We start from the raw sequence: 23814 nt of genomic DNA, 5'->3' as shown, positions 1-23814 counted from the left end.
CTGTCACTTCTCGTCAGTGTTCTCCCAGTTTTCCCAATCATATCAAGACGGCGTGTGCAAACACACTCATGGTAACCATTAGCTTTTATTGTTAAACTGCCTCTTAAAAATGTGCAATTCCCTCAAATATTTCTGAATTTCACAAGAGAGCATAAATGATTTCAATTTCAGACAGTGAAAGTAAAGCCCCCCCCCGAACCAACTAAAACACCAACAAATATACAGTGTATCAAGTGCTTAGCAGGAGAATTGTGAAATTGTTTTGTCGTCCTCAAAAACGTAGAAAAAGATTGAATTGCCAGCCTAATTTATTCTGGATCTGAATGTGTGCAGCTAAGCCAAAGTATTAAGACTACAACATATGAATTTTGTCTATATTTTTTCCTTGTAATATTACGTCTCTGTGGCCTTGTTAGTCCCTTATAAAATAAAAAAGGGCTGCTTGGAAAACAATTTGTGTCATATTGCAAGGAAGCCTTCAGCAAGAAAGTGAATTACAAAATCATCACAGTGGTTCACTTTGTTCACACTAAAAAAGGTCCAGCAAATGTTTTCCTATCAGGGGGAGGCATAAAGTTGCTAAAGTCCAACCAGGAAAATGCAGGGTTTCACTGTATTATAAAGACAAACAGAAATAGTGCACAGCTAAAATGGACAACAAATATTTGCTAATGCTAACTGCTGAGTGTAGTTCATTTTACTAAAAAAACACAAATAAATCTCTCGGGTTGCAAAATAAATCTTACGGTACTTCAAGTAGGTAAAAAAAATACGATCAAAATGGGATCAATCAAAACAATTCTTTCTCTCTCTCAACATATATATTAGAAAAACTTCCAGCATGTTCACAAAAGCGAGACAAATGTTCTGTTGTGTCGTGGTGGCGGCGTCACATTAAGGAGTGTGAGGTTACTGCAACAGAAATGTTGAGTCACTCTGATGCAGCAGCGCTACGTCGGGGTGCGTTTGATTAGCAGCACAGCTCGTCCAACACGACGGTAGGAAAGCGAACTTCGGATGAATTTACAAGCAGTTCCGTTGAGGCTTGATTTGTTTTTCCAAGTCTCAAGGCGGGCCGTATACAAGTTGCATCCCGCTCAGTCTGTCAATCAAGATTAGAAAAGAATTTTCGGTGTAATTAATGACTTTCACTTTTTAAATTCATCTCGTGAAATAAATGCCACATTGCGTCATGTTCGAGTTTACTGAGATGCACATGCACTGCCTCGCTCGTTTAAAAAAAAAAGAGAGGACACGTGCCAGTTTAACCCTTTGAACCACTTGGAAAAAGAAAAAAAAAGACCAGTTTTTGTTGAAATAATTTAAAAAAGGTAACATATCTATATTAACTAATTGTCCGGAACTAAATCCTGTTTGTGTCCTTATGTACAATAAAGTGATACACAGTACAAGGCACACATTTAAGGGTATAAATAAAAAAAATAAAAAAAGGATTGTGTGCAGGGAGAGGCTTAGATGCTGTCCACGAAGCTTCCAGGAAAGAGTCCTGTCCTGCCGTTGCGCTGCAGAGTGCCTTTGAACCAGCCATCCTCGCGCTTGCGGTGCACGAACACCACGTCGCCCTCCTTCAGCTCCAGTTCGGCGTCACTCTGCGGCGGGTACGAAACCACCACCCTGTACCTGATTCAGATGCAAAACAAAAACAAATGTGATTGAGAAGATTCAGCTTGAAGGAATATGCAGTCTACCTCTCACAGACGATGGGCCGCGCGTCATGCTGCAGCGATGACAGCGAGGAGCATGGCTGGCGAGGAGGAGGCGCGATAGGAGCGCCTCCGTCCAAAGCGGCGGTCCTCCGATGAGAGGCGGGCTCCGACGAGGAAGCGGAGGATGGAGACGGAGAGGCGGCGATGGCGGCGTCGGCATCCGAGCCGGAGGGAAGGGAGGCCTCTGGACCCGAGGCGCCTTGGCCCGACTCTCCGGCGGCGGCCTGCTCCGACTCCAGTGTGGGGGAGGAAGGTGGCGACTGACGAGACTTCTTCTTGTTGGACAGCAGCTTTAGAAGACTTTTCTTTTCCCTCTGTGGCAACAACAAAACACCATTGGAAGGCGACGTTAAAAACTTTGTGGCGTTCACACACAGCCAAAAATAGAAAATCTTTGGATGTTGCATTTCCCCAAAAAGGAGGCAAAAAAAATGTTGCCTACCTTGATGTCCTTGTCCAGGCGGCATGCAAGGGCGGCACTGAGAGCAGAAGCGTTCCCGGCGAGGACGGGCACAGGCCTCAAGGTGTCACCGTCCAGGGAGGCAGCGCTGACATTGGGCGGGGTGAGGGAGGCGGCGGCGCACCCAAGTGCCACCGACGCCCGGGCGCAGCCCTGAGCGGGGCCGGGGGAGGGCTGGGAACACGCAGTGAGGTGTGGGAGGTAGGTTCCGGCTGGCGCGGACTGGATGGCTGGGACGGCTGTGGTGGGCCGGTCCTGACCGTGGCATGCGGCTGAAAACACAATTACCGAATGCAAAAAACAATAGAGTTGGTTTGAGCCACATTTGGTAATAAAATGTGAAGTTCTCCATCTTTCAGGCTTGTGGTTGAGACCTACAGTCCCGTTGGACCTACCCGTCCTGACGGCGTTGCGAGCCTGATTCACCGTCATCTGCGAGTTGACGTTAAGCGGCACTTTGGGCTGCTGGCCAGTGGCCGTCTGAGCTGCTGTCACCGGCACTGCCGACTGAGCAGTGGCGGCGGAGGTGACGGAGTTCACGGCAGAAGGATGTTTGCCAGAGTCCGGGCCCGCCACAATGGCTACGTGGTGGCCCGACGAGGGGCTGACGATGGTGATCCCTCTGCCCGCCTGCGTGCACAGGCTCATGGGTACTTTGGACTGGTTGCTCCCCGACGCAGTCCTAAAATGTTGAGGGGGGGGGGGGCGTAGGTTACGTTACAAGTGTGACACGGCACACAAGACTGAATAGGATCTCAGTCATTTGTTAGCAGTAAGCTAAATGGTTGTTTTATCGAAAGACAGATTGACTGTAAACCTAAATTAGGACAGAGCCTGAAGAGTTGATGCTATATTGCCACAAGATGGCGCCCAAATCAACATTTTGGATGCATTGCCTCCCACTTTAAAGCTCCCACTGTGCATCAAACATTTCTCCACAAAAAAAACACACAACCTGTTTTAGTGCGACCTACCTGCTGACTGGACTCATGTAGTTTCCCGGGAACACTCCGATCTTGCCGGTGTGCATGGACGTGCCCTTGAACCAGCCGTCTTGACAGCGCTCCAGCACCAGGAACATCTCACCCTTCCTGAGCTCCAGCTCGTCCTCCTTGCGGGGGGCATAGGGGAACATGGCCACATATCTGCAGCCGCAAAGCAAACATATCAAAGACACGCCCCATAAGAAGCAAGCACAGGAAGTTTGTCTTTGCTCACAATGCAGCGGACCCTGCGCGAGAAACGTGTGACCCGGAATTTGTGGGTCATGTCTCTATTGGGGCCGGTGAGGAGTCACAGCTGGGATGCTGTAACTTGTCAGCATGAGAACCCTGGGAAACCCGGGACGTGTGTGCAAAAGCGGACACAGATGGAGGCGGGAGACCAGGCAGGCCTAGGGGCATCTCATTCTAAATAGGTGCAGCATGAGTGTGCCTGCTGCCTTGGGGTGTGCTTTGCAAGTCAAGGCTAACTCACAGAACCTCAACGCATCACCGCTGGTATTAAGCATGTGCACAAAGTCCTTGAGACATTCTTTCAAAGGGCAAGTCAGTTGTAGCAAGTGACAAAATGGCTACCCCCCGAGACGGATGAAAACAGGTGGCTGCTTTTGAAGGCGTCCTGACGGTTTTCCCAACTCACACTGTGGGTCTTTGTCTGCTGCCTTGATCATTGACGCTAGGGGAGGGTCTTTGCCCCGCCACCGGCGAGTAACCAGCGCCTCCGGTGGACGACTGCGGCGGAGGAGGTGGCGGTGGTGGGAGAGCGTCCTGCCGAAATGATAAGAGAGGAGCGTAAAGGTAATGATGATGATCGATCGCAGGATGTTCTGCGGAAACCGGCCTGGGCTTGAGCTTGGCTTGCTTTGAGCATGTTTCATAACCATAATGTGAAGAATAACCAAATGGACTGGCCGTCAGTGGAAAACATTTGGAGCCCAGTTTGTGTAGGAGTGACAAAGCAAGTCCAGCTGACCTCCACTTTGCCTTCCATTTTCTTGCTTGTTTGTTTGTTGCTAAGAGACGGCGCAGCTGTAGAAGCGGTCCCAGACTTTAACGCGGACCATATGAAATGACAAACTCGGATCAACTCTGACTCTTCTTGGCGCTTGCAACGATGGCAAAATCCCCCTTTTACCCTTTAATTGTCTCCACATGCCGCGCGGCTGCCTAGCTGATGCAGCTCCACCACGGTGAGGTCGCTGACAACCTGTTTAGAAGTCAACAAACCGAGCAACCGTGAGACCTCCTCGCCCCCAGCGGTATGTGCACGAGGGTGCGAGCGTGTTACGGTCGACTGGCGACGCTGAACCTGAGATAATTAGGCCGCCAGCGGGCTACAGGAATCATCTGTACAAAAACATCACGTAGGGTTCCCAAGCCAAGCGGAGAGCTCCACCTTTTGTGTGCGCATTCCTGCTCATTCACTAACTCGCCACGCCAGCGTGTACACACACACACGCAGAGGAAGTTTGTGTGTGCTTTTGTGTCGGCCGAGAGCTATTATTGCCCCTTTTTTTTCTCAGGCTAAATTTGTAGAAAGGGGTTGATTTTGCGAACAGCTAAAGCTGGGACGGGCAACTGGCATCCCGCCCCTGGATTTGCCCTCAATTCATTTTTGAAGATGTTTCGCGAGCGGTGTTGAGTTGTAGTAACAGTATTTAACACTAGGTGGCAGACATCGCTCACCAGCCCCTCAGAGCCCATAATTGTCGTTGAGAAGGAAGAGCAAGTCCTGGCTTCCACTCTTATATAACAGTGAACACGAAAGATTTACTTCAATATTGGGCAGGCACTCCAGAGACAACTATTTGCATATAGGCAATTCAAAATCACAATTTCGTAATTCTCGATATGGCTTTGCAATGTTCGTGGACACACTTTGTCAGAGTCTGCACCTACCAGCGGAATGGGTGCGTAGCAGGTGTCCGAAGGAAACGTGAAGACCGTTGCTGTGGTGACGGGACTGCTCGGGGGCGGAGTCACAATCAGTCCGGTTGTGCAAATGTGTACCTTTCAAACACAGGAGAAATGGGGCTCGACAAACATGACGGTAAAATTCCACCACAGGTAGTGTTAACAAATATTGGACAACTTGGCAAAGTGGAGGATGTGGCGTCTAGGACACACTTTGTGCTCTCCTGATACAATGTAGAGCGTAATGACAGAAGACACTTTTTCACCGTGGGCGTCACATTGTGTGAGCTTGCTCCTCGCCGAGGTGGCGAGCGCAACTCTTGGGATTGGCTGACCGAGATCAGGTGACACGCGTGACAGCCGATTGGCCGGCCGCGCGCGTGAGAGCACGGCGGTGTCGTGGTAACAAGGCCCCAGTGTCGCTGGCACAATATCTCCCTGAGGCCTGCGCGCTCGCTCGCTCGCTGGCTTGCCGGCTCGCTCTCCCCACGCATGAGTGCACCGGGCCGGCTGGGACGCCTCTTAAGGTGAACCTCCAACTGAAGCCGCCGTCTCGAAAATGTCTCGACAAGTCATTGTCCTGCCAGACTTGATGTGATTTTGCTTGATAGCGTTAAGCACGGCACTGTGAGGAAAAGAAGTGATGGCGGGCGTGTTGGCTCAAAAAAATAAAATCCTCCCCTGGGCGACAGTAGCCAACCTTTGTTGTCCTTTGTCTGCCTGCTGGAAGGATCAGTAAGGTGGAGGTGGGGTATTTTAAGACTTGAGAACTGCATCAGGTAACATTCCGCAGCACATTGGACGCTCATCAAGGAAGTTCTTGAATTTGCTCAAAATGGCTATTTTCTCACACCGTTTGGGTTGTTTATGTTTTGGGTTTTTCTCACTGCAACTCAGAGAACGATTAGCGCATTCCTCAGCTCCTCTTTATTATTTTAGTGCTCTTTAAACACCTTAACTGACACCGGCCGCCTTACTTGGGTCTATTCACAGCGCAGGCGGCCTCAGACAAATTGGCACGTCTGCGAGCGTGTCTAACCACGTCCAAAACCTCCGGCAGCTGCCGACCATAAAGCAGCTGCTGTCATGTCTGGCGCGCTCCGCGGGGACCCGGAGGGGGCCCGAGGACGCTTTGCACGGGCGAGTGGAGTCATGCAGCCACGCATTGCTTGAATCCTCGGATGGAGCGTTGTTTGCATTATGTCATTTATCATGTTTTGGCCTGGATTCGTCATATCGGCACGAAATACTAAACCAGATTTCTTAAACGCGTTGCGGGGGGATGTGACATGGGGCAGATTAATTAAAAAAAAAATGTCATGCTCAGGCCAATTACTTTGCTGCCATCTTGTGGCATCTTGGCACCAAGGAACTGTGTTAACAGGTTCATTTGGACAAAAGTAGCACTTTGACACTTTCATTACAGGAAATAACGATACAAATATCCAATTATGGTGGCAGAGGTGCGTCGTTACCTGTGAAGGTGCGCTGCAGGAGAGCCCACCACTGATCTCGCCAATGCGGGCGGCGGCAGTGGGATTGCTGGAGCTGATGAGTACCGGGCCGCTGATCTCCATAGAGTGGCGTTGCGGGGGCGGAGCCAGCACAGGTTTGTGGGACATGGTGAGAGAGGTGAAGGAATGTCGCTTCTTGCTATTCTTCTTGTCCCGATGGCCGCCATTGTTCTGGGGCCCCGAGGAGGCCCCCTCGCCCGACTCGCCGTTGTGGTCGGAGGGCTTGTCCAACTCGATGAGCTGCCGGGCGGCAGAGTTGAACTAGCAGGCAGGAGAAAATGGAAATGGTGGGCGGGGTTTCGTGAGGCGCTCGCATACCAACAATCGGACAGAATTCTTTTAATAGCTCCGTGTGCTGCTATTTCTGAGCTCGCCACCTCAAACTGTCAAAAAATAATTCTAAAAATAAGTGTTTGAACAGGAAGCCACCTACGCGGTGACCTGGATCTCCACGAGTATTAATTCTGCTGCATCCTGTTTTTCTTACCTCCACGTATGAGATGGGGAAAATCCCAATTTTATCTCCCAGCATTCCCTCTGCCCAGTTTTCGTCCACGCGGCGGATGACAGTGAGAATATCGTCCTGGAGAACAACATGAATATGAAAATGTGTTACTTGATTCTGAAGAGTTTTTTTTTATATTAATTTTATTTTAGTTTTGCTCGTATTAGACGATCTGGCACAGTTGTCTGCTGTTATATTTTCACTTCAAAGATGGAGATGCGACATAGCTAAAGGCTGAGCTAAACTGCTGTCTTCAGCTCTCGCTATATATGCACTCGTTTTATTTCGGTCCCGCCTCGCCTAATTACAGCCGTTCATCAAGAAGCCAGACAAAATGGAATTACCATGCATTTCTTTAGGGTGCTTCATCCCAAAGAAAAACACACGCAATTAAGTCTTTGGATACCTTGGCGAACGGCAGGCAGTCCTTATCGGCCTCTTTGTCCTTGAGCTCAAAGTCGTAGAGCGCCTTGCACTGTGGCGGCGGCTGCGGCAGCGGCTTGATGACTTGCACAAAGTTGGTTGGGAAGAAGCCGTGCACGCCGCCCATCTCGCCATGGTACCAGTTCTCGTCCACCTGCCGGCGCAGGATGATGACGTCGCCCTTGCTGAACTTGAGGTCGCCCGGCTCCTTGCCGTCGTAGTTGTAGAGCGCTTTGGCGCACGGCAGCTGTGGGATGGCCTGAAATCACAATGTGGAGCCACCATGAATTTAGGACACAACTTTACTTGGTAGACTACGTGACAGACATGACTTGACGGATTAACGCCACTCTAAATAGATTTCTATGGTAATATAATTGCCAACACGTGCCACAATATGACAGCAAAGCATTACTTTTGTCTAAATGAAACACCTCAACTCAATCCTACATAGTTCTTTGCTACCAGGATGTCGAAAAATGGGGCCAAAGGAATATGTTGATTGCTCTGGCCTGAGTAAAACACCATCGATGGATTTCTCAACAAATAAACAAACAAAAACAGTCCAGCTGTAAATTTCTGTGGGGATTCTCTGAGACATGAACATGTGGGAACAAGGTTCAAAAGTTAAGCTTTATAAAACAGACGCATGCTGAAAAACATTACAAGATAAATCCAGGATATCTTAGGCAAAGATGGAAAGAATATTTTCCTTTCTCTGAACTTGGCTTTGTGTGGTGAATAAAAAAAAAAAATCATTGCTGAAACACATTTTTGGAAGGTACCCCACACATTTTCAGACTAAAGCAAACCATATTGAAAGATTCTTATTTCCCCCCAAAAACAGAACATCGCTCAAGAACCGACGTTCCAAAGTCTGTCAAGGACAAACATTCGTGTCCGACTAAGACTTTCAGAAGTCCAGTCCCTTTAACACCCCCCTCCCCCGAAGGAGGTTTTATATCTTAGCCTCCAAAGCCCTGAAAGGGCCATTCAGGGGATGACAATCCAAGGAAAGAGGGCCAGGCCAGTTGGGGGGTAGCAGGCCGGAGAAACATCAATGTTCTCCATTCAGCGTGAGGAGGGGTGTCTCGAAGGAAGGCTTCAGCTCCAACCAAGCCCCCCCCCACATCCACACACACAACAACCATTTATCCCGCTGATTGCTGGACATCGGTGCCAGTGATGTGAATCCCAAACACTTTGTGAAGCGAAGGGGTAAACAGAGTTTGGGGAGGAGACTGGATGGTCTCGCTGGAGGCTAATGAAGCGTCGGGAGGCGCCGGGGAGAGCGGACGGAGTACACAACGAGCTGTGATGGTGAGCCACTCTGACGTTAGCCCGCTGCACACAATCACACACACCGAAGCACACAACCAATGAGGCCTCGCCGATTGCCTTGCCGGGAGCAGGAACCGTGAGGGGAGGCGGGGGCAGTCCCCCTACATTTTGTACTGAAACTGGGCCTCCTTTCAGGGGATGGGAGGGGGGGTCTCAGGACTGTGATGAAAATGCAAATAATAAAGCAGGAGCAAATGACAAAGGCGATGAGATGTGAGGACACGGTAAATAAGAAATAACCGTGACCGAGATTGAAGGACTCTGCGGTTACATAATGGCCACAAATGTGTCCGCTTGATTGGCTACAATGGCCACATGAGACGCCATTTGCTACTCTCATTTGGGGCATGTCTTGTGTAAAAATGCAACGAGTTTCCTTTTCCAGGTGATGTCATCTATTCCAATGCCAGCACAGGGAAGGACACCCGCTAAAGACACGCTTGGTCTCATTGGCCCACGGTCCCAAAACAGAGCGCATCGCTGCTGCGCTTGTCCACACAGGAAATGTTCAGTGCGGCGCAATCCAAAAATAACCGCCATTTCCACACAGTCAGCTGAGGAACACGGGCTTTAAAAATATACTTTTGGTTTTGGAAGCGGCGCAGAGAGATTTCTAATAATCAAAGGCTTGTCTGTTCGGACGGAGACTTGACACTGCTCAGCTGTTGTGCACAATCACGCCTCTATCGTGGCTAATGCAATTACAAGAGTGTGCCAAAGGGATTTCGCAGCTTCCTCCAGAGTCACTAGATTGCCTACAAGAGATGTGCTGCACAGTCCACGCATCCACCATATTTTTATAGCCACGTTTGCAACGTCAGCAGTCGGGGTCTGGCCAAAGTAGACAGAAATCTCGACCCCCACCGTGTCTACGTTCTCGCCTGTGCAGCTCCGCAGGTGACCGCCTGAGCGCTAGCCCAAACGTCCGCCAAGATATCGGCCAGGTGGTCATTTGTCGGGACATTTGTTGTTCATTAGCAGGTCATTTGCCGCCCAACAATTGCAGCCGCCCACGAGACAAGGAGGGGGTGGGGGGTGAGGGGGGCATCTTGACTCCATTAGCGCTGCATGAAATTGATTCCTAATGGCGTTTTTTTTTTTAATGACCGTTGTACAGCGGGGCTCCTTTCAGCGCCCTGCCATTCCGCCTTTGCATCCTGAGGGCTTCTTTGTGTAAAACGCAGGAACTGGGCCGTGGACGGAAGCATGCGGGCAGACAAAGGAAGGCGGGGTATCAGGTTTATTAAAATAGAAAGAAAAGTCTGGAAAGAAAACTTTGAGGTGAGATGATACAACCGCACCAGGGGCCAAATGTGAAATTGCTGAAAATAGAACGTCGTCTACCGCCTGTTTCCATGGAAACAATTTTTGGGTGGGGTTAGCGTTTAGGATTGTCGGAAGAGCAAATTAAGTAACAAGCTTGTCACAAAATGTATTTGTCATGTGATAAGGATTTTTGAAGGAAAAGCAAAGGGGGGAAAGACCAAAATTAAGGTGCCACTGTAATTTGTCTCCTTTAATACTAATAGCATTATTAGCAACTCAGAGGTTGGTCCGCAGTACGAGGGAAATACAGTTTTAAATTTTTTTCTGCAGTGGAAGCAAACAAGCCAAAAGCATAAAAGGCTGAGCTCAGCTTCAGTGTTGTGGGACTAATTGATCTAGTGGGGAGGAAGTTGCAATGAGCCATTCGAGCTTGGCCGAGTACTTTGCTGTACAACAATTTCCCCGCGCTGTTGTTTGTTGCCACTCACCACACGGCAAATGAGGCTCGCCATCTACTGCAGGCACGAATGCGCTCGCTCGCTCAAGAAGGCGCTGCCTGCGAGCCAGATGGATCGCACGACAAGAACGGGAGGATTTCAACAAGCGCTGGAAAGGAAATTCTTGTTGTAGCACTTCAAGAGACGCAAGTCCAACCTTCCATTCGAAACGAGACGACTTTACAGATTTTCACCCTGCCGGTCACAAAGGGCATTGCCGCTCTAACCGCCCGCTGACCTTGGCCCGCTTCGGTTTTACTGCCGGGTCCTGACCTGCCGCTCAAGTTCAGATGGAGCTCGCTCATGAGAACCTGGAAGCGGGTTGATGATCAAAGCCATCCGTTCCCGGAGTCGGCTACCTGGCCCCATAAGGTTGCCATGTGTAAAAGCAGGAATTACATTGAGATTTTGTGTCTACAAAGAGACGCTTGGAAGCACCAAGTATTATAATAACATTCTTCTGGCGAGTCCGGCTGCTAAGCTATAGCTGAGGCGAGCAAAGGAAAAGTGTTTTAGCAGGGAGCTAATACGGCTGGCTTTATGGGATGTCTCACACACACACACATGCGGTTCTCATGTGGGTTTATTGCTGGGATGTACATTTTTTACACAAAAGCAAGACTGGCGCAGCACTTTGTCTAAGCCCAAGTGGGGTACTTTACCCGGGAGGGCAAAGGATGTTCTGGGTGGGCCAGCGGACGGCCCGCTTTGCTTTTCTGACTTAAGGCCGAGAGAGCAAAAGTCTTTCACCGCGTGCCAGTTCATACAGTCCAGTGAGCTTTAAGGACCGCCTCCGCGGGGGCCCGGCAGTATGGAGGGTGCACAAAGCAGCAGTGGAGGCTAGCAAGCTACAATGCTGCCGGCAAAGATGAGAGACAGCGTGGCGTGCCATCCTAAACTTGCGTCACGACAAAAAATATTTACGTTGAGCAGTTTTGAGTCATGAGGTCATGAGTCAAACTATCGATGTTACACTCTCACAACAAGAGGACACATGCTACTGGATCATGACCTTTAACCCAAACCTTCATTAATGGCAAACAAATGACACACGGCTGTTTGGCCTCGCCAGACAGAACCAAAGTGTTAGACTTGGGTGGGCATGATGAAGCAATAAGATTGTTGAAACCTCTGATCTTACAAAGGGGCCATTATTTCAGGCCCCAATCAGATCAGATTGAATTTGGTGGATTAGTACCAAGAGACGAGTTGCACATAAGAAGCAAACTCGTATCCAAGCTACAGAGAGGCTTTTGGTGCGCAAATGTCACAGTAACAGTGAACGCAGCGGCCAGTCAATAGCAGCTGAATACTAAGCGTTTCCTCGCTTTCTTGGCCGCCGCGCGGCTAAAAGCGAGCACTGTTGGCTCTTTTGTTTCCACGGAGTCATTCAGCAGGAGCCACCTGCCCCGCTCTGACGACTTCCATTAGGAGGGCGGAAGTCAAGGGAGTGGACTCTACAGGGCCGTTATGTTGCCTTCCACTTATGCTCGGTTCCTGTCCTGACTGGTACCTGTTCACTTCCTGGGCCGCTGGCAAGTGAAGAACTTTGCTTGGGTAGGCTCGTATTTGTACGGGCCTGGAAAGGGCCAACAAACAAAAGATATTGACAGAGAATTGGCAAGGGGTCCGAGAAACAAACATGGCCGCGAGAAGGCGCATTTTTCTCTCTCTCCAAATTTCCACTTTTGTAAACAAAGCGCCAGTCTGTTTGTTCATTCCGACCTGGACCGAGTCCAGATGTAGCATGGAGCCGCTGGCTCGCCTTCAAGTTCACGGACATCACGGGATTCTTCTGCCAAGGTTATACGGAGGAACTACTCAGATGGATAAAAGCTGCACGGAATACACACCTGTGTTTCGCCCGCAACTTATTAAAGCAAACACGACGGCCATTTGGTCGCGTCAGGACCGCATTAGTGTTTGTACGAGACAAATGGGCTCAAAGTGCACTTCCAGATAATCAGACGTGCTTAGGAAGGGACGCAAACAGCCGGAGCGTATTCCTGGAGTGGTGGCAGGGTGTTTGCGCACAAGGGGGTGATAATGGCCGACCGCCTTGAGCGCGACTCTTGTCAGCGCTCCTCGGGTTCTCCAGAATTAATCACACCTATTGGCGACAGAGCCGTAGCTAAAAGCAGACGCTCAAAATCGTGTTCATCTATGTAATTAAATCCTTCGATGGCTGCTACAGGCATTTTTTGTGGCTCTACTCATGATAGACAAGGCTATCAACTTTCATGTTGCTAATGTTCAGAGTTTCACTTATTTTATGGGCGGTCTGAAAGGGCGCATCACTCAAGGTGAGCCTGAGGCAACCAGCAGGAGCGTATCAAAGATGCATTCAGAGCCGGTAATAGCTGCGGGGGTCGCAGGTCAAACAACTGAAAACAAAACTCTCCACAAATCATTATTTGGCCCCGGGGACGGGAACAAAACACTTAACATGCCAGCAGCCAAACAGCCCGTGCTTGATCACGGCCGCTCCACCAATCACAACAAAGGGTGAAAGGTCAAAGTTGTCCTCATGGGCCGGGCAGGTACTATTGGGGCTCTTGGGGAATAGGGCAGCCGCACAATGAAAAGTTAGAGTGTCCGGCAGCTGACAAAATAGTTGCAGGCGAAAACCCCACCGAAGATGTGGCGCTCGCTTTACGACGGCGTGTGCTGGCTACAGAAGACAAAATGTATACAAGTCAGAACGTGTCGTAGTCTGACAGAGTGACGCTTTTAGGGCCTAATTAATGTGAATTTTTTGAAGACGATGCCAATATCTGGGATAAAAAAAAAAATGTACCAATATGTATTCTATAAATAACTATTTCCATCAAAATATTGGCCGATTTTGGTCAGGCTTGTCATTTTAGTCAGATTGCTTTTATTTTATTTTTTGGCAGATTTCCTTTTTAGGGACCTGTGTTGTCTGATTTTTTTCCGTATTGGTCAGTTGATTTTTTTAAACACATTTTTGTCCAATTGTGTTTTCAACAAAATCTTGTTATCTTTGCCTTATAACAATCAGTCAACAGTAAATCACTAGGCAAGCACGTATGACCAAAATATTTGATTATTTAAAAAAACTTAAAATCTCAATCCTACATGCTTGAAAGAAGTGACAAGTTCCGTAAGTGTTTGCCCTCTTCTGCTGGACGACAAAAGTATTTTGTGGGAGCCTCCAGGTGCGATTGGAATGTGGTGAGTGGGCTAATGACTGCTTCCACTGGCACAGTCATGCTGACAGACTTGCAAGAGATGAGACCAAGCAAAACGGGGGAGGGTGACTGGAGCGGTCGGCGGTTTGGTCGGCGGACCACCCAGAGTTAACCCGCAGCGTGTGACAACGGCTTTATCAAAGGCCGAGACGAACGGGAAAATGACGGGCAAAGAGTTTGTCGTCAAGATGAACATTCTTGCGAGGAGACAACAAAAAAAAAAAAAACATGACTCGGCCCAAAGGCTTTCAGGTGCAGAAGCGTGTCGCCGCACGACACGAGAGCGTAGCTTATCGTAAAAGACCCCGAGCATCTTTACAAATGGCGTTTGCTCATCAGGCAAAGAGTGACGTTGCTTCTTTCTACCAAACACAATGACGGCACAATACAAATAATCTCCAGCTTGAAGTTGTACAGAAGACGGATGTGCCGGACAGGATTAGACACGTTTATGGGGGTGGGGGAATGAGGGGAGGGGGTTGGGATGACCTGCAACTACTCATGGAATTCCTCAGAGACGCTCACGCTAACGCACGCCATCTCCTTCTGTTTGAGAAAAAAGAGGTTAAGGTGGGACGGAACAAAAAAAATAAAGTCCTTCCGAGTTGTGTCTTGAAAGGGAAACAGACAAGACAAAGGGGAAACACAAAGTCCACACCGGGGGGAGTCGCGTTTCCCTCCGCCAGGGTGCAATCACATGATTTGCTCTTTTGAACCTCTCCTTGGGAATTACGTAAACCCCGACATGGCGAGGACGGTAATTACCCACAGCATAAGCAGCCGCTCGCCCGCTCACTCCTCGCATGTTTTCCAAAACACAGACGGGATTTATGGCGATGACGAATGAGCTCGGCTGCGTATGATGGACTGCCGGCTCGGCCGCCTTAAGAGTATCGTGTCAGGAGGTGATATGCAACATGTGTTCATTATTCACGGTATGTTGGGAGCTATTCCCGAATGCTAAACAATTCAATGACGTATCTTTGTGTGGGTGAAGAAAAGTAGCACCAACCCAACAACCCAATTTTACTCTTATAAACAGGATGACTGGTAACAGGTACTGCCTGGTACGCAACAGGGAAAGTTCACTTCAGGTCACCGTGGCACCATTTGTAATCGTAAAATCCGATCTGGCTCGTGTTTCCAAGGGGAATAGCGATAGCGGCATGAGCTACATAACTGCCGTGACATCATTGCAAAAATTCACAAATGGGGTGGCCGAAGGCCTTTGGGGAAAACATCCGAGCGATGGAAAGCTTCCACGGTGCGGCTTGCCAGCTTTGTGGCGCGGCGTGACGGTATAATGATGGGCTTGTGTCACACGGACGGGGGTCAGCCGGCCGGCCACGAGGAGCGGCTTCGACAACAGCCTGACGTCATCAAAGCGGGCCGGCGTGAATCACCGACCTCAGATGAGGGAGGCGTGCGGGAATTTTAATGAGAACCTCCGCATAAGAAAACACAAACATTCTTTTTTGCCCGCAGTATAAATCGACGACAAAATGAATGACAAAAAATAACAGGGAAACAAAATCCACCGTCCTGCGTCCCGTTTGTTTGATGTGCCTATGAGAGGCCTTGATGAAGAAAAACAAACTGTTTGTTAAAGGCTTTCATTACACGAGACGGTGACGTCCCGCCGACAAAATATTTTCCTGTTTCCCGTCAGCGGGCAAAGAGCAGCGACAAGTGACTTAAGAGGCTCCACGTGTTCACGTTGAGAACACGGTGGAAAAAGTAACAACCTCCCTCTGCCGCGGGTCAAGTCAACTTTTTTCTTTTTAACGATGACGGAAACACAAGAAGGTCGTCCATCACTATTTTGACAGCGTAGAACATCTCGAGCAGCTGCGGCCGATGCCGTGAACGTGTGCAGCCGGAACACCCATGATGAGCGCCATCAGCCTCGCGTAAACGATTTACGTACGCCGTGTCGAGGGGAAACCAGTCGGAATCTGTTTAGAATTAATCAATAAATCCTTTCTCCTAATATTCAGCTGGTGGGAACGAGGAAGTCTTTGTGGTCGCGTTTGTAAGCCCAAGCGGCAAACTGTTGTTTCCACTATGCGAGTAAAGCCTCAATTTGCCACTCCACCATAATAAGTGAAGACATCCACGCAAATCTCCCCCACACACACACAGACCCTCCCCCCTGACTACAATGACTCTTGAACCCGGATCTTTGACTCCCAGACAGCACCCAATGGCTCTTTGCATTGCTCGGCCGGCCGTCTGTTCTCAATCTACGCTGGCAAAAAACAAAAGACAAAAAAAAGTTATACGAGGCAAATGAGGGCAAGGGGAAGTCAAAACATCCTTGTTACCGCGCACCGTGGGATGTGAGTCATCAAACTGAAGGGTTCCAGCGGACCACCCGCTCAAACAACTAAGTCAAAGCAAATGCCAGAAAAGAGTGTCAAACAACTGCCGCAGCCCCGGAGATGCTGTTAAGGGGGTGGGGGGCAACGCTGAGCCGCTGCCGCACTAAACATTTGTCCCCTTTGGTCACGACGCCACAACTTAACACCCATCGACTTCTGTTACCAGTCATTCCACTAAGCGGTAAGATGAGAAAGGGGCCCGAGACAAAACCCTGTTGTGCACCCGTCGGGCGGCTCTCAGCCAAACAAAAATCGGAGGTGGGGCAGGACACCCAAAATGAGCTGCTTCCAGATGGACATTTTGGGCCATCCAACAATGAAGAGGTGAAGCTAAGAATGTTGAGCGAGGTTAGTGAAGCGCTCAAGGGCCCAAGGCGGGGCGGTCGGGGGATCAGAGCGGCCAATCGGCACCGGCTTTGATCCAGACCCTTTCATGTCGCGAAGACCTTACACCTGCACAGCCGGGCTTTGGTCTGTCATTAGCGGAACGCCCGCCTCGCGACGCACAAGAAACAATTTTCACGAGAGCGAAACTCAAACTTCCTTCCTGTCGCAATTCATCAAACAAGCGGCATCATCAGACAAAGTCGCACGGGCGTTTGTTTGACCCGGACCGGAACGTGTCAAATGTCAACACGGCCTGAAAGCCGAAGAGAGGTCCGCTGAGACCGGGCTTTCCAGAGCCAAGGGAAATTCCCCAAAGCCCAAACAAGCTTTGAAAGGAGCACGAATGAATAGAGCGATACTGTAGCCAGCGAGGCAGGTCGCCCAGTAGCAATTTACAGGAGGGCCTCTGATCTCGGGCCGGGGCGATCCATTATCGGCCTGTTGACATTCTGATGATTTTACACAGGGCCTTGACATCTTTTCATCAAGCCTATCCTCCCTTTTTGGTGCAGGTCACAACAAGGGGCCATTCAAATATTTGGCCTTTTTGTTTTTTTCGGGGAATTCTCCAGGAATTGCAAAGACACGACAACTGGAGTCATTAGTGTCAAACATGGATTTAGATGTCAACATACGATGATCAGTTGATTGACACGCTAAACGAGTTTCAACATAAAAAAGTACTCAGAAATGTCACGGCGTTCCCCAGCAGCAGTTTACTAATGTTTTAATGAATCCTATCAAAATAGATGAAGGACATGAGATCAATCTAAAATCTAATATTGACCACATGTAATTGAATATTGACGAATGGACCTCCAGTGCTCAAGACTAACAGAAGGAAATAAAAAAAGTGCGAAATCTCGTTATCGGAAAACTGCTGGCTGGAGCAGAAGGCGGTAAAACGTGTGTGTTAAATTATTAACTGATCCCAATCACGTCCGTTAGTCAACCAGCTGCTTTCCATTTCACTCTGGTCGCAGTTAATCTGCGGCAAAGATTAGCGGCGGTAATGCAACATGCTGCTTTTAATCCGTGCGGATTTCTGCTGTATTGTTTCAGCTCAGGGGGCAGCGCGGTGGTCGTGCGCTTTGCGCTTCTGCCTTCAAGTCGCATATCGGCGCTGGGATGAATATTATTATGAATGTATAATGATTTGCAGAAAATGGCCGCAGCAAAAAAAAAAAAAAAAGCCCCAAATGTCAAAAACACCGAAAAATCTGTTGTCCACACGAGCAGAAAGTCAATGTTTAACCTCTATTCATGCTACCTCGCTCCACTCCCTGCTGCGGACTCGCTCATCCAATCACAAGTCTAACCGCAGGCGTGTTGAATTTATTATTGACAGTCAGCAGGAGCGGACAGATAAGGCAGCCGCACCCACGTCTGCTGCTTTGCCTCAAGATAGTTTCACCAAACTCTGGATTGGGTGGATGCAGCACTTAATGGTCCGAAAAGGCCCCAACTTGTGTTAGCACTTGTCGTTAGGTCATTTTTTTTGCATTGCAAGCCAAGATTTGAGGGTTAAAACAAACAAAAAGTGTAACAAATGCAAAATGAAGCAATTAAGACACAGTATGCGATGCATTGAAGACTTACCCGGACAAGAGTGCTCTTGGCCAGTCCCCGCTGGGGTTGGGGTCCAGGGGCGCCCTGGTCGTTCCGAGATCCGCTGCCGTGCGCCCGCGCCGCTGCTCCGGCGGTGCCGTTGGTGGGTGCGGGTCTGCGCGGCCTCTGCTTGATCCCATCTAGGAGGCGCACTAGCAGGATGTTGCTGGGCAGCTCGTCCACGGCGCACTCCACCAGCGTGCGGCACTCCGGGCAGCGCAGCTCGCCTCGGGAACCCACGATGCCCTGCAGGCAGCGTCGGCAGAAGGTGTGCTGACAGGGCAGAACCTTGGCCGACGCGTCCAGACGCTCCAGGCACACGGGGCACTCCAGCAGGTCCAACAGCACCGACTCATCCATGCTTGCGAGCGCTCGGCCCCGGTGGCTTCAGCAGAAAAACATGACGCTCGCTCCACCCGTGTCACGTCGCTGCCATTCCTTGGTTAGGGCCACGGCCTGGGCATGAGCTGCAAAAGAGGGTCAACACGAGCAGATTAGTCAACAGAATCGAGAATCAGGTCACGGGACACGTGCATAACAATCACATATGGCTCAAGTATATTGGCGCACATATTATCGTTTGGAATTTGATCATAGTCTCATCTCAAGTCAGACTCAAATCAAACATAACTTTTTGTTCTTTGCGACCCTTCTGCATATCCAATTTCATACTTAAAAATTTCCTGGATTTAAAAAAAAAGTTCTATGATGAGGCATCCTAGACCCTGAATATGTAATAATACTTTGATTGCATTTCTTTTGTTTTGTAAAAACAAGAAGGAATGGCTCTCAGTGGCTCCACGTGGTTGAAAAATCCACCTCAAACGAAGAAGAAAACCCATGAATTGATACACAGGAGTAGAAAAGGGTGTTTAAAACCTCAACTTATAGGATTGATGATTAACTCAGAGGTGCTTAAAGTTCACGTTTAATCTAATTTGCCGCAAAGCGGATAAACGCACCTGCGACCTGCAATCTGGCACATTACTCCCATGGCCGGATTGAGACACAATTACACCTTGCAGGAAATACGCAAAAAATTGTTTCTCTCATATTACTCCGCCATTTGACGTGATTGGCCGCGTCGTGCTAGTTTGTAGGATCCAACTGGTGTACTGTAGTCAGCCCAATGCAATGTGACATCACCAGAGGATATTTCAGTTTGCATCTCATCTCCACAGCAAGTTCACTGCATGTCCTAGGCAATAGCATGAAACTTTGCACAACAAGGTAGAAGGACACGTACAGCATTATTAATTATTTTAATTAATTATATTCATTAAAAAGCAAAGTGTAAACGTAAATTAAGTTCTGCTTACACACACACACATATATATATATATATATATATATATATATATATATATATATATATATATATATATGCAGCAATTACATGTCATACACATGCAACACAATATTGTTAGCCTAATAGAATACTTTGCACCAGTCATTTTTAATTAACTCACTATAACAATATGGATTTTTTTTTAAAATCCCTCAGATCTGAACTCTTTTGTTGGTTGAATTTGCTGTTTTATCCTTTCCCAAACGTTCAAAATGAATTGGGCAATATTGCTATGAGTAAAGGAAAACTACATTTCCGCAGCTAGCGGTAACTTAGTTGCGTTACTAAGTTTTAAAGCACTCGAAATGTGGCGAACTAGATGGAAATCACAGAAAATACAAGCAAATGAACACACTTTACTTACCTCTTCGTTTACCGCTCGTGTCCCTCTTCGACCAGTTGTGGCTAGCTTTACTAGTTAGCAAGCTTCCCCGCTACTACTACTACAGTACTACTACTACTACTACTACTACTACTACTAACACTACTAGCCTCCCCCCCACCTATTATGAAAAATCGAAAATGGAGTTCTGTTATGTCGGGTGGGGGTTTTAATCCGATGTATGGCGTTTCCAAGTATTTGTTGATGCAGTTTTTGTTAGACGAAGATGAGGAGAGGAGGCGAGCGACGACAAGTCGGAGCGCGTCAACGGACCGCCATGCTACTCGCTTGTTCTGTTCTGTTGGACCTGCAAACACTGGGAAGGGAGGGAGTTGTGTGGCGTTCAAAGACACTGAGAATTTCAACTTCTTGTCGGAGGGGGCACGCACGATGAAGCGTATCCAACGAAAATGCTGTTGAGAAGACTCTTTAATTTGCTGTTTCTTTATCTTTTTTCCCAAATTAAACACACAATTCACGATCCTCTTTTAAAATGAGGGTATTTTACGTTCGATGCACGAGTGTTCTTATTTCCGAGGCACACCCGAAGCGGGCGTCGAAGCTTTGTCAAAAGGGCGTGAGCTAAATCATGCCACCATGTGTCAACTTGTTTTTAATTCCATTTAATCGCTTAAAACGCACATGCTAGTATTTATATTATTATATTTTTATGTAATTGTGTTTTGTGTAATGTGGTTAAACTCCACTTTTTATTCTAATCTGTCATCTTTTCCACAGAATGCCTGAAAATAGTGCTGAATTGATTTCTTTGTCAGAAGGAGAACAAACTTTATTTTTTATTTTGTTTCATCTTACTACACCAGCTGCAACTCGAAATTCAGACTTACTAGTACAAATACTGTAATAAAAGCCATTTTAAAAAAAATGCAGACAAGGCTAATGTAATTATTGTGTCTGCATTTTTCAAAACACATTTGACAGGGCACAGACTGCAAAATACGACGTGTGAGACACCATTAACGGTAAAGCAAAGTCCTTTTGGACGAGATTATTCTGACTCTTGGTCCTCACTCTTTATGAAAATACAACCCAGGCTTATCTAGTTCTTGGATGTTTTTCCAAACTATAAAACTGTCCCACTGCTTTATACATTTCCCCTTCAGGAAAAACTGAAAATATATATATATAATTTAAAATGTGAGCGTTGAGTGTGATTGCTCGCCTGCTAAGTGTCAAAATTCCATCGGGGTTATGCAGCACACCAGACAATAAACATTTATTTTGATCCTGTTTGGAAGATATTGCGCAAGAGGGAGGAGAAAAGGCGCAATAAAGCGACAGATTTATAAGGAGGTTGCGTTCCACCGTCACATGTGATCTCATGGGAGCTGGCAGGAGTCCCCCACCCTCGCCTCCCCATCCTCCGGCTCATATTGCCACAATGCATTCCCCTCCTTGTACTTTCGCTCAGACAATGGCCCCCACCGTTATGCTGTTTTTTTTTTTTTTTACTGCTTGACCTCCACGCACTGTCACTTACTTGAGCATTTGGAAAATTATTCACCATCCTTGATTTCCAGCTCAAGGCCCATCTACTATTTTGTCCCCACAACGATTAGCTGTCATGTTGTCTTACTAGTACGCCAAAGATGTTCTACTAGTGTGCAGAAATGTCCTACATGTGGCGCACTGCTGCTATTAATTCCCCTGCTAACTGTGCTTTCAAATCTGTGATATTTCTGGAACTCTAAGAAAAGCAAACAAGTGATTACAGAGCCTTTGTTGGTAATGCTGCTCGACAAGTGTGCATTTATTAACGATCAAAGAACAACTTTGAGCTTTACTCCATCAGGACCAAAAGCTTATGACGCTATCAAGATTAGACTTTTCAATAAGATTTAATAAGCCAGCCCGAGGCAACAAAGGGCCGATTGCTGGCTAATGGTGGTTGCGTGCATATATCTGCCCTCCCCGGGGGAAGAGAACGAAAGGTCTTATGGGAAACGAGCCAGATTAATTTCAACCCCAACATCCGCCAAGCCGTCTCTTTGACTTCCTTGCTTATTTCACCTTTCCAGTTGAGAAAAAACAAAGCACTGCTCCCCCCCACAAAGTCAGGGGCAGCCAAAGTGTAAAAAGCTGGCTGCTAATGAAACAGATAAGACTGGGCTGGGATGCCAAAGGCAGCCTATAATAATGTCACACCAAAAAACAAAGCGCCAAGGAGTTAATTTAGTGCACATTGTGCATAGCCCGCGATCCGCATTTAGACTGAATTATGACTTGCTGAGTCGGCAAAAATGCAATTGTATTACAGCGGCGAGGCCTGAAAAACGTTTGGCTCCCAAATGGCCTCTGCTGTCAGTGTGTACATTACGTCCCCTTAAATAATCTTTTCTAATCATTGATTCGTAATGGAATGTCACAGGATTTTTTATACACTGACATAAATGAGAATAGAGGACAGCCAGCAGCTATATTTTCATGCTGTTATGCAGTTGGCATTCCATTTGTGATTAAAAGTGAAACCAAAAATTCACAGAGAAGTTACATTTAAAATAAAAGGATGAAAGTAACGCTTTTTACTTTTATATCAAATAAGACCTTTGGCTCTTAACGTGCTTTGGATTTATTACATCGGAGAGGTCAAATCAAAATAAACTCAACGTGGCCCCCTGGCGTCTAAAGCGAGCGGCACATCAGGATAGCGAGTGACGTGTGAGCCACGTGATCGATTCGCATCCGTGCATTCCTACGGTACGTCAGCGCGTTCGCCATATTGAATGTGTCAAATGTGTTCCCCAAACTCAGAGAATTTTAATCTTCGCAACTGTCAGGGGAATTTAATATATTAAAATATTCCCACTTTAACCAGCACCCTTTTAGGGGATTAAAAGGCAATACAATTGAAACTTTTGAAGGGATTAAACTAGTTTCTAACCCGCACACGTTTTAGGGGTTTAAATAGTTTTGATTTATGAGAAACATTTGGGAAATTTACAGTGCAGTATTAGAAACACATTAGCCAAAAGGTGCAATTTGATGTGTGGTGACTTCAGTGTTTGAAACTTTGATGTTAGTCATAAAGAGCATGTCTTTGCGCCTATGTGTTTGGGAGTGACATCCTTTGGTCACCATTTACAGGACAGCTATGAAGTGGAAATAGTTTCAACAAGCCTATGGTTTCGGATCAGAACCATGGATAGCAGCATTGACAAGACCAGTAGCCACCTCAGGAAGCGTCTGGACCAGCTGGGCTACCGACACCATTTTGGAATTGACACTCTGCCACTGGTTGCTAAACTCTTCACGTGAGACGCTTGTTGATCTTCATCATCTCATTAGGTTGTTAGCCTTGTCAAAGTTATCAGTACAGGGACAGACACTGAACATTTTATTGTTCGGATTGTCGTAGAAAAAAGAATGGTATTATAGATTAATGAAAAAAATGTTGAACACTAAATAAATAACCCTCAAGTGGATTTTCTGTATGGCTTGCAGCGATCTGGTGCATACCACAGCTAGCCTTCGCGATGCTAAGCTGTCAGCGGGGAAGCCTGAACGATACTATCACACATATGTCTCATCTGAGCCACCGTACAGGACAGTGCTGGCTCGTCAACTGGACTCGGGCGACCATCGTACAGGTCAGATGTTACCATATGGCATTGACAACTAAATCTACTACCATGCAAAATAGACTGGCTAATAAAATTAGCATCAATGTTGCTGTGTTTCAGTAATGGATATTTGTACACACACAGTGAAGCAACACATGTAGAAAGACAAATGACAATACTCACCAGCATCTATTCTTTATCTTCTGCGCATAGAACATCTATAACTTGTTTTTTTGCGTTCAGGTGATAAAAACATCAGAATTTATT

The 23814-nt window shown here is 47.6% G+C and overlaps 1 protein-coding gene across 1 annotated transcript; it reads right to left on the bottom strand.

Annotated features, from left to right (window-relative positions):
* Positions 1-66: 66 nt before the first annotated feature.
* On the bottom strand, positions 67-20289 carry sh3rf1 (SH3 domain containing ring finger 1). Its single transcript, XM_037250014.1, has 12 exons — positions 19949-20289; positions 18228-18703; positions 7528-7803; positions 7104-7199; positions 6578-6877; positions 5088-5198; positions 3829-3956; positions 3162-3332; positions 2583-2869; positions 2170-2459; positions 1710-2041; positions 67-1641 (listed from the first exon to the last, which is right to left on the bottom strand). The coding sequence occupies exons 2-12, from the start codon at positions 18594-18596 to the stop codon at positions 1473-1475; spliced, it is 2529 nt and encodes an 842-aa protein (XP_037105909.1). The 5' UTR covers positions 18597-18703; positions 19949-20289; the 3' UTR covers positions 67-1472.
* Positions 20290-23814: the final 3525 nt, after the last annotated feature.

Source organism: Syngnathus acus, chromosome 4, assembly GCF_901709675.1.
Source record: "Syngnathus acus chromosome 4, fSynAcu1.2, whole genome shotgun sequence".
Taxonomy (NCBI): domain Eukaryota; kingdom Metazoa; phylum Chordata; class Actinopteri; order Syngnathiformes; family Syngnathidae; genus Syngnathus; species Syngnathus acus.
Note: the sequence above shows the minus strand (reverse complement) of the source record. Positions and strands in the feature narration are given on the sequence as shown.